We start from the raw sequence: 11,609 nt of genomic DNA, 5'->3' as shown, positions 1-11,609 counted from the left end.
GTATATTTCTTTTGCTCAAGTCAGCTACAGTTTTTTTAATAGTCTACAATAAGGTGTTCTTGCAATGCAAAGTTACTGTACATAGCTATATGAGTATCACACATAGCATCAAATATATTTACCTAAATATATATTTATTTTATAAATATAAAAACATGACGTACAAGCGCACACATTTATATATATATATATATATATATATATATATAGAGAGAGAGAGAGACAGACAGAGAGAGCAGCTAATTCCCTCTCTATTATTCTAAATGTACCTCACTTTCAAGATTAGGCACACAAGATATATATAATAACACTCACTGGAAGTAGGGAGGAAGGGTGAGGGTGGGAAGCATGTGACAGGAGGTAAGTATCTATCAGAATCCTTATTTCAGTGTAAGAAAATGATAAATTATGATACAATACATACTTCCACTCACATAACAGCTAGAATCCCACATTGAGTAGGTGTAGGGATCGGTGTAATATATAAAACAAGAGACCTTCTGTGGAAAGCATAAATAGAGAATCAAAAATGGGTGCTTCGTAATAGATGGGAAACACATCTGTGGGGAACCACACCATATCTGGAACAGGTATGCTCATTGCCTTCGAGTAATAGGAGTGTTGTGAAATGGGTGGCATCAAGGCCAGGACTATTAAAAGTAAAAGCCTCGGAAAAAATAAAGAACAGAATATACTCAACCCCAACAGTACAGATGAGGTTCCACATCCCGCCCTCGGTTTTACAAGACAGAGTACTGTCCAAAATAACAAAAGTAGTATTGTGGCCAGTGCAAGCAGACAGTGAATAATATATACACCAACCCCAACAGTAAGTAAATAGAATGCTATGCTGCAAGCAACTGGAATTACAATAAGGAAGTAAGCAAATGGGAGCCTCTGGACAAACTTCCAAGTCAACTGCAGAAGATAGGAAGTGCAATAATCTGAACCTGGAATTACGGGGCCACGTCTAAGCCTCAACCCAGCCATAAGAACAGGGAGTCATCCTGAGCCTGGTATTATGAGCAGGAAAAGAACTCATCCATAAGAGCAGGGGAAAAAAACCCTTTACACCTGGCATTACAAGGAGGATGTGGAACTTCTGCTCAACCATAAGAACAGGGTATACTACTACCGCAACCAGTATTACAAGGAAGACAAAAGTACCACAGGAACAGGTAAATCAGAACATCCTGCAACCAGGATTACCAAGAAGGAGGCATCTACTGGCCTCAACCATGGGAACAGGGCACTATCTACTTGAACTGAGTATTATGAGGAGGATGCAGCATTGGCTGATCCAGCTCTCACCTATATCAGCACCTCTGGGAACAAAACTCCAGGAGGGAGAAAGAGAGGGGGTTCCCAGCTTTGCCCTCTTCTCAACTGAGTATAGTGGTATGTAATGTTATGACATGGTCGACACTAATGAGGAAGCCTCCATGGTTCACCACCCCAGTGGCTAGGAACTGGGAAATTGCAAGGACTCACAAACTGCAGTCTAGAAAGGTAGGGGGAAAAGGTGGTGTAAAATCCAGAAGAATGTCATAAGTGAGAAAGTGAAATGGGTTACTGTGAAACCCTATTTTGAAAAGCAGACTGCTCCTGATTTATTCAATCAAAGTGACAGGAATGGGTAGCAATCCCTTTCTGATTTACTCATAATAGTCCACGAATAACAGTCTGCCAAGTACTTAACAGAATATTACATATATAGATATACTACTAGGTAAGCCCCCTAGTGATCTCAAGGAACACCCCATCTCAATAGTGTAGATTATAACCATAAAGGTATCTGATGCAAGTTTTAGAGGAAAGCATACCTGACCTGACAACACTCACCACTGAGTAGGATCCGAGTAGATACTGAAGAAAAAGGAGGCCCATAGAATAAAACAAAACAGGAAAAGACAATTAATAAAGTTACAGTCGAAACGGTGCATGTAGAATCACCAGAGGAGGTAAACAATATCCACCAGAGAAGGATACACCAAGATGGTGCAGGTAATGAGAAACAAAGGCAGGGGGAGTAGTCAACATTCCTGCATGGACGATCTCCTCCAGAATATGATGAAAATGAGCAGCTAGATGAGATGATACACAATAAAGATGACACCCTTCCGAGGAGAGGGAAGAGTAAGTCAACCAAACCAACTGACAAAACCAACCAGAAAGGGGTGAGGGAAAAAGGTCACGTGACACAGAATGGGTTCCAAGGAATAAACAAATGGGACCAGGAACCACAAAAGGAAACTGTATGAGCCACATAGCACTCCAGACCCCGTACAGGACACAGGAGATGATCAGGATCTGAACTAGAATAAATATGGGAAATAGAAGGTACAGAGTAGGGTGAGAAGGCAGATTTTCCCTCATGGGCAGCAGATGCTTTGAGAAGGAAAGAATGATCCAGGTAGTGCACCATATTTGTAATATGATAAAGAGTACGGAAAACATCTAATGCAAAAAGATCAGACCTATGATAACTGCAAGCCAGGAGGAGAAGGAAATACGTGTTGAGGAAAAGATGATACCTCGAACACAAGGACAAAAGTTCAAAGGGAGGGTGAGAAAAGGCAAAAAGGACAACACTGGGATCCTAATCAGTCACAGAAAAAGCACAGTGAAGACGAATAATCTGAAAGGACTGGAACAGGAAGGAAAGAACAGGAGAGAAGACCCGGTGGAATCTTGTAAAATAAAATGTGTTTGACAAAGCTGCTCTATAACCAGAAACTATCAAAACAAAAGACCCTGATCAAACAGCAGGGTGACAAACTGGGAAAGTTGAGGAATGGGAGGATGGGAGGGACAGAATCCATGTCTGAAAAACCAGTGATGAAAAGTGGAAGGACTGACTGAGAGGGAAAGGAGAGAAGCAACTCGCAATGTCAGACTACGCCTTCTTGCAAGGGGCCTGACAAAGCCACGCATGAAGCCACAGAGTGGAAATAGTGGGATGGAAGACATCCAAATGAGGTTGACAAAAGAGAGGTGGAAACTCCCAAGTGAACCAAGTATTGGGTAAGGGAAAGAATGGACTTCTCCACTTCTGATTAACCAACTCAGATGCCAAACAGGAAGGAGCCAGAAGAAGCCAGTTATTCATATAATGAAGAGACCAGAGTCCCAATGAATGTAAGCTCTGACTATCTGACAAAACACATAAAAAGCCGAGGCTACCCCAAAAGGAAAAGCCCGGAACTGGAAAACACACCCCTCATGGACGAACCGAAGAAATTGATAAGAGAAAGGAGAGATGGGAATGTGAAGGTATGCATCTGCTAGGTCAAACTTCATCCATAGACCAGGAGTGAAAACCCAATAAAGGACTAGAAACAAATCCACAGTGTAACAAAGAAGATCCAGAAATTGATTGTGACAAGAGAGATTGATGACTGGTCTCCAATCCCCAGTTTTCCTTGGGGACAACAAAAAGTCAAGCATAAAATCCCAGCTGATTGGGAAACACAGGCTCTATAGTGTGTTTGTGAAGAAGGTCACTCACTGCCTCAGACAGAAGAGCAATGGAGACTGGATCTCTTGGAGAAGAGAAATAGATGGGAGACATGGAAAGAGGAGGTGGTAACCTGAATTGGAGAGAGAGAAAAGACCCTCTGACAAAACCCAAAGAACCTAGGAATCAGTAGTGAAGGCCTCCAAAATGTAGGCAAAACGTTGTAGCCTGGCTCCCACAGGACCTAAACCCATTGTGTAGTCACTGATACCACTAATGATGTTCATGACGAGAAGGAAAAAATAAGGATAAGCATGAGAACATCCAGATGTGAGTAAAGGACAAAGCATGGAAGGAGGAGGATAGGAAACAATAACAGGATCAGGAGAAGTGGAGGCAGAATTTTGCTATAAATGATTAGCATGGGATGAAAGTTATATAACTTGGCCACATCAACACGAAAATCCAAAGAATATTATGTCATGCAAAAACAGAGCCCTTGGGGGAAAAGGGGGAAGGCACAAACCCACAAGCAGCACGTCTCTTCCCAATAGGTCCCAACAACAAAACTGCCAGATAAGTAGGGAATGGGCCAATGAAGATAGTCTAGCCAACATCGACCACAAAAGGGATCCGAGGTTCCCCAAAAATTCACTGGGAGAATGGTGAAAGGCCTCTGACAAAAGGTGCATAGAGGATAGGTAATACAAAATATTAGAAAAGGTAAGGTGAATCTTTTAAAACTGTGCCTGAGAAAACAAGACAAAAGCATCAGGATTTGAATCCCAGAGGGGGAAAAGTGGATATAACCTTTGTGAATCCAAATAAGGATTCAAAGTGTGATGAAATGCCCAAGTTATTGGTCCAAAACTCACGATGGTCAAGGTATATAAACCCCTGAACTTAACTAAGAGAATAACCACTGAGCATGAACCTCAATGTCACGTGAAGGTGGAAATACCAAATAGTTCAAATTAGGAAGCTCACACAAAAGAGAAGGAGAAGCAACATAGAAAACATTTTAGGACAGCTGAATCTTGTTTCTGGAGCAAAATTTTAAGCATTTTAGGACAGCAAAGACTTGTCTTTGAAGCAACATTAAAATTAAAAAATGTGTTTCAAAATGAACTCATATGATTCCTTTCTGTATTTCCCATACATGATACAAGAAATCAGAATAGAAATATAACTATAAACTGTGTTTGTAGGATTGTATTTAAAAACAAAATAGTGATGAAGTTATTAATAATATAAGTCTAGTAGTTGCTTTGCAAAAAGGAGCCAGGTCTGGATGCATATTTTATCAAGGACAATCCCCCCAGCTCATGCTGCATTTTGACTGCACTGAGAATGTTAAATAGGTTCACTGCTACCCTAACTTTTCTTATATCAAATTCACTAACCTGCACAATCTCTCCTGAGTGAGGGTCATAAATTCTGATTTTTCTATCTTTGCATGTTGTTGCCAAGCAACTGCCATTCCAGCTCCAGCAGCAGTCAAATATAATATCTGGGTGCAAGATTTCGGAGAGAAGTTCACTTGTTCCAATATTCCAGATCAAGATCCTACAATCAGCACCTATAATTAAATGAAATCTCATGTTACACCATTTCTATATAGCCTCTCACACCAAATATATTGTTGCATCAGCGAGTCACATGACCACCGTGATGCAACGGTTCTAGAACTATCATGTACTTTGGCGAATGTTCTAGTTCTTACTAGATATAGGGTAGGCTGGTATATAAAAGAGGGGAATGTAATGTCTGGGTAGTCAGTGAATAATTGAACTGCAGTCAGAGAGAGACGTATTGTTGTAGTTAACGTTCGTTCGTTATTATAGTTTCTTATAACGGGATTGTTGAAGTTGAGTGTATCGTAGAGTTGTATTCGGAAAGAATAAACCAGTTTTATTAAGTAAAGACTTGTGTCGTTAAAGTTTCGTCGGAACGAAGTTACGGAAAGTTAATTAACAAACGGAGACGTAACAATATGTTAGAGATTTTGAAAACAGGGATGTAAGATCATAATGTTAGCCACAAATGAGTACTTAATTTCACACTGACTCCAATGTAATGAAAAATTAATACCCAAATTTGAGAAAAAACAAATTCCCTTTTATTATGCTTGTACTTTAGTACCAGTACAGCCCTTTTCTATATATACCATTACTCCATTAAATACTTTCTTTACTGAGTTTTTATAATCACTTTATATAAAACTGTTTCTTTTAAACTAGCAGAAACCTGTAAAACACTTGCAGCCAAATTAGCATCTTTATTGCAACAGTACTTCTTTAAATACAGGATTTCTGTGATAATCCAAAGGATTCCAACTGCAGACACTGAAATCTATAAGTCCACTTGCCTTAGGCCTAACATTTATTAAACCTTTATTAACTACAGCTTATATTTACAAAAAAACAGATAAATTAACTCTAACTTGTGTGTATTTTTTGCTTTAGTTTAGTTAGGGCTAAATTTTATCATACTTAATACTATCAACAGATAAACTTATAATATTATTCTACAACCTAACATTAGACCTTTTTTAAAGACTTTGATAAGATTTTAATGTTGTACAAAATGTCTACTAAAGTATATTTATGTTTTGTTTACATCTGTTGAAATGAAGTGCATACTCATGCACATATAGATAGTAAGGTGCATGTGAATTTTCAGGACAAACAAAAACAGAGTATTATTATAATAAACTACAATCTTACAGAAGCTTATATTTCTACATTTAAAAATACAAGAGGGAATCCTCAATAGCCATGGAACTTGAAATTCTTTCAGGCAGGATTAGAGTAAATTAATGTACGAAACCTTTTTTCCTTTTTCTTAGCTATATTTTTGTGCACCAGCAATACCAAGTGTGGGCACTCGTATACCCGATTCATTTTTATTACTCATCAGAATCTCTACCAGCCTACCCTCAAATTGAAATTCTTTTAGGCAGGATTAGAGTAAATTAATCTACGAAGGTGGTCAAATACATCAATTGAAAGGGTCCTGAACCCAAAACTGTAATTATATCTCAAATTGGTCAAGAGATGATGGAACTATGAACTGAACATTTGTAGTTGAAAAACTCAGAGCCATTCTATGAATCACTATGCCACAGCTAATAATGATACTTTATAGGAAAGTCTATATACCAATTACAGCTTATTCTTAAAAAACAATTATGAAACCAATGGAATTTAAACATAGAACACATATTTCCAAAGCCTTTATAGTCAGTCCAGCCCGAATGAAAGGTGATTCTCTCACTATGAATAAAAATACTTCTTTTCACCTTACAGTTTCATATTCCATTTCCATAACCTCTAAAACTTCTTAAATTAATATCAAAAGTTTATCTCGTATTTTCTCTACCTTAACACTTACTGTATTGAAATCAGCAGTGTAAAGTGAAAGGAAAAATTTTATACAATATAAAATAAAATGAGTAACACCTTTTTTTTAACTCTGCACTGAATGCAGTATTGTCAGAAAGATTCAAATTACTTAACAGCTTTAACTTTAACCTTTTAACATACGCTTTCTTTTAATTTTATTATTTCATTACTCAACCTTGTACAATTAGAACAATCTAAGCATCAAAAGCAATAAATCATAGCCAGGAGCTCATTAACTATTTTCCATAGAGTTAATGTACACAGCTCATTACAGTGTAATTTGAGACATTTTATTTTACTGAAGGTTTCTTATGCTAAGATGAGAAATTTGTAATTTTTATATTTTAGTTACTTTTGTTCAAAAATATATAATAATAAAAAAACATGCATACAAACAAGGTTTTGTATTACACACTTTGTACTTTAGAAATTTGCATTCCAGCAAACATTCTTATGTAAGGCTTACTGAGTCTCATAAACTAGGGTGTCCAAAAAGAATATGTAACTTTCAAATATGCATTTCAGAACACAATAAATATATCTGTCAATGGAACAGACTGTTCCAAATCTACTATAATTTATCCAGCTCTCTTATTAAGTTATAAATAGTTTAAAACATTCCTTTAGTTTTCAGAGCAGCAAAATATTATCATCACAAACCCAACAATTCCACTAACTACTAGAATACAGCAGGAACTCCAGCAACTTCTAAGATTTACATAAAGGAGAACCCGCTCTTTCTACTGATTATAAGCATGTTTATCAGCAATGCGATACCCCCAATATATCAGAGATGCCATTCATCAAAGAGGACTATTTCTATTTTTAATCACTGGGAATACACAAATTATGAATACATAAATGCCTGAAAGCACACAATTTGCACTTCACTTTTAATTACTTACTACTTCAAAGCAACCCTACACAGGACTCTGCATTTTAAATCACCCATGATAATCAGTGAATACAATCAAAAATTGCCATTTTTCACATCACTCAAAGTAATCATAAAATAAGACAGTCTCAGAAATCAGCATGTGCTCTGCAAATGACAAGTCTGTGCATGTATTGTACACTGTTAATAAAATTATTTCATCTTTGTATAAAAACATTATTAGCAGATGAAGAAACTAGACAGGACCAACTACAATATGAATATTCACCCACAATTATTATATAATTCTGCATTCAAATATTATTATTATATAGTACTCAGTCTATAATTTGTTTTTGAAAAATTTCATATTTACTTTTATATTTATTCCAATGTCCTCTGAAGCTAATAAATTGGTTGTTTAAATACATATATCAATTATTCATCAGCTAAATATTTGGTTATTCAGTCAAAAAATTTGGTTGGTTATTTGGTATCTGGCAAAGATACCATCCATTACATCTCTCATTTGTTATGTGTAACATCAATGAATCAATAACAGCCACTTTTTAATCCAATAAGTCAACTTATCCTCCACACCAACAGAGAAAATATTTTTAACAAACCTTTTATGCAGCACTTTAACAAATAGTTTCTAAAAATCCAGATGCACAAAATACACACCCTTACCCTCATCTACACAAGCAGTAAATTTAAAAATTGTAAAATAATTAGTAAGGCAAGATTTTCCCCTAGAGAAACTATGTCAACTATCCAATAAAAATTGAAACTTTGTTAAATGACTTCACAAGGCATCTTGACTTTAAAAAAATTTTAATATAATATAAAGGTTGAAATTATTCTACAATTATTCTAGCAGGCTAGAGCGGGTAAAGTGTAAGGTAATTAATTTAATTTTTGAAATTCAAAACTATTCCCAGAATGTGATTGCTGTCACTTTAGTTAGACCCTGAACTTCCTAACATTACCTCACATACACTAAATAGCTTGTCCAACAGAAACGAACAAGTATAAGAAACTATGTTTAGAAAGAACTCCTTAGAAAACACAAACTTTTTTACCTACCAGCACTCAATAGAACATTACTAGCAGATGGATGCCACTGTACAAGTCCTACTTTTTTCTGATGCCCAGCCAGCTCCACAACTGGATCTATCATTGGGCACACTAACCCATCTTCTGGAATCTGCCAGACACGAACTAATGTGTCATCTGAGCTACTAGCTATAACATGATCATTGTGGGGACACCAAGCAATGTCCATTACAGGTCCCTTGTGGCCTGTCACTTGAGGATAGCTAACATCGAGCCGCCCAGTCTATAAATAATGTTTAGGCACAGTATAAGCTACAATCATTAATTGAAAAGATACAAATTAACAGCAAATCTACAGAAATGTTAAAATTGCAATTCATACACACATGTTGTTAATTAAAATAATTATTCATCAGTTTACTACCACACTTTCTTTGAAAAAATCAAACAGAACAGCAGTGAAGTCTGCAATGTTCATATGCTGCCTTAATGAATAAAATTTTTTACAGGATACTTGTAACTCTCTACTGTTTTATTATGCTCACAGGACAAAAGGCAAAATACTTTAACTTGACAGGTTTGTAACTGTTCTTGATTAGTAACATGTACATCTAAATTCATGTTTATATTTTATTGATATCACATGAGTCTAAACTTTTCACCTATTTTGCATGTTCCTATCTGAAGAAAATGTACTCTGGTTTCCTCTTCATCATTAAAAACTAACATGAAATAACTGTCTTTTAACCAACATCAAAATGTTACATTTGCATGAATAAAAGCTAAATTTGGTAATAAAGAAATTAATTTTCCATACCATAATATGCCTTCTTTTTTTTAAATGTTAGGCTTTTATTCACATTAAAGCATATAAAACATTAAGTCTTACTATAAATAACTGGTATTGGTTTTCTGTATTACAGTAAAAAACCTTATTAAAAAGTTGAAATTTGTATTTGTAAAGAAGTACAAAACAAAGCTATCAATTAAAACTGTAATTCATACACACATGTATAAATATATGTATACTAATGATAATTACAACTACATCATACAAAATGCCTTTATTTGATTCTCAAATAAATACTACACTTTAATACTACACCTAGTTAGACATGTGTACAGTTCTACTTACTTTCTGAAGAGGAAGCACAAGAAAGGCTCCACCTCCTGCTATTTCTGTAATGATTGCCAAAAATTTTGGATTGACAGCACAAAAATTGGAGTCCCATGAATTTTTGGTTATTCTAATATTGTCATAGCACTGTTCCCTCTTGAGTGGTTGGCCAAACACATGGCGAAACTTGCTCTGTCTCACTATTCTAAATGACATCTGGAACAAGAAAAAAATCACAATTTACTATATGTTTCATAACTATAACAAAACTGTATGTGCTGAAAAGCAACATAGACACTACACTGAAATAACATGTGCAGAATATAAAAAAGAACTAAGTAATAACAATTAATAGTTATAAATATTAGTATTAATATGAATGTGTGTAATATACTGTTATTACTATTACTAGTATTAGTGTTAATATTATGCTCGGTCATGATGCTTTTGAACTTTTGTGAATCACTCTGAATAAATACTAAATTAGATTTTCAAAAAGTTGGTATTTTACATGTTAATAAATATTATCGGTCTTAAGATATTTTCAAAGCTTTCATTATTTCATACGAATAATTTATACTTCGAAAACTGCTACAAAAATACGAAATTGTTCCGTATGGTATAAAGGTAACATCAAATAAAGAACTTACATTAATCTACTTTGAGTTTGAATATATTTCTTCTTTTTCGAGTTTTCGTTTGTCCACCAACCCACAAAAAAAAAAGATTAACTTAAAATTTGAAAAACTTTCTGCAGCAATTGTCAGTTAACACGCATGTGATTTATAAAGTAATACCTATGTAAAAACACAAAGTCTCTCACGACCATAAAAAAATAAAAAGTAAAACCTAACTCACACAGGCCTAGTAGTAGTATAAATTACATTAGTTATGGTTTGTGCATCTACACTTTAAACTTTATTGCAGCGTAAACGAAACTTCAAAAACCGATAACGCCAAACCCAAAAATTATAGAGAATTTGCGCATGCGTTAGTTTTAAGAAACTTGCAGATACTCGCCACGTAAAATATAACAGTTAACTTATCGTGAAGTGTTACGATGATTCAAATCAGTATTAATATATCAATTTTTAAACGGGATATAATCTTGTTTTTACAATAAGCACTTAAATAATAGGTGGCGATTGTAAAGCATATTTTCTGATAATATACAATACAATACTAAATTTGAGATATGACGACAGTATTGGTAATGCTGCATAAGATATACCAATCCACGAGAATTCTTGGTCGTTTCACTTACATAGCTACATTTTTCATTGTTTGTTGAATTTTGTAAAACTACTCGAAGGCTGTCTGAGTTTACCGTTCCTCATTCAGAAGTGATATGCAAGAGGAAAAGCAGCCAGTCAGCACTACCCACCGCCAATGAAAAATCCACTTTTTTATTCGCTCAATATAGCCACTACAATATACACGAAAAACATTTACAGCTTCATTTCAATGTGAGTTTAGCGTTCCTGTCGGTACATCGCGAACTCATGATCTCTGTAGAAAAGTGATTGTTTAGAATTTGTCTTGTAACATTCAATTAAAGACAAATATAAGAAACCCAAGCACCTTCGAAAGATTTATCTTATAGATCATAAGTCTTAATAACGGATATTCGTGCATGATAAATTAATTTTAGATATTAATGTATTCGAAGCAAGTAAATAGTGCTGAAAACAATATATTGTT

The 11,609-nt window shown here is 35.1% G+C and overlaps 1 protein-coding gene across 1 annotated transcript in view; it reads right to left on the bottom strand.

Annotated features, from left to right (window-relative positions):
* Positions 1 to 10,817, bottom strand: part of LOC106465700 (coronin-1C-like) — a 36,399-nt gene extending 25,582 nt beyond the window's left edge. The window contains exons 1-4 of the mRNA XM_013925938.2: positions 10,559 to 10,817; positions 9,927 to 10,124; positions 8,822 to 9,074; positions 4,861 to 5,036 (exon numbers count right to left, since the gene is read on the bottom strand). Coding sequence (XP_013781392.1) covers positions 4,861 to 5,036; positions 8,822 to 9,074; positions 9,927 to 10,124 — 627 coding nt within the window. The 5' untranslated portion in view covers positions 10,559 to 10,817. The remainder of the gene's footprint in view (positions 1 to 4,860; positions 5,037 to 8,821; positions 9,075 to 9,926; positions 10,125 to 10,558) is intronic.
* Between the last annotated feature and the right edge of the window lie 792 nt (positions 10,818 to 11,609).

Source organism: Limulus polyphemus, unplaced genomic scaffold (assembly GCF_000517525.1).
Source record: "Limulus polyphemus unplaced genomic scaffold, Limulus_polyphemus-2.1.2 Scaffold2023, whole genome shotgun sequence".
Taxonomy (NCBI): domain Eukaryota; kingdom Metazoa; phylum Arthropoda; class Merostomata; order Xiphosura; family Limulidae; genus Limulus; species Limulus polyphemus.
Note: the sequence above shows the minus strand (reverse complement) of the source record. Positions and strands in the feature narration are given on the sequence as shown.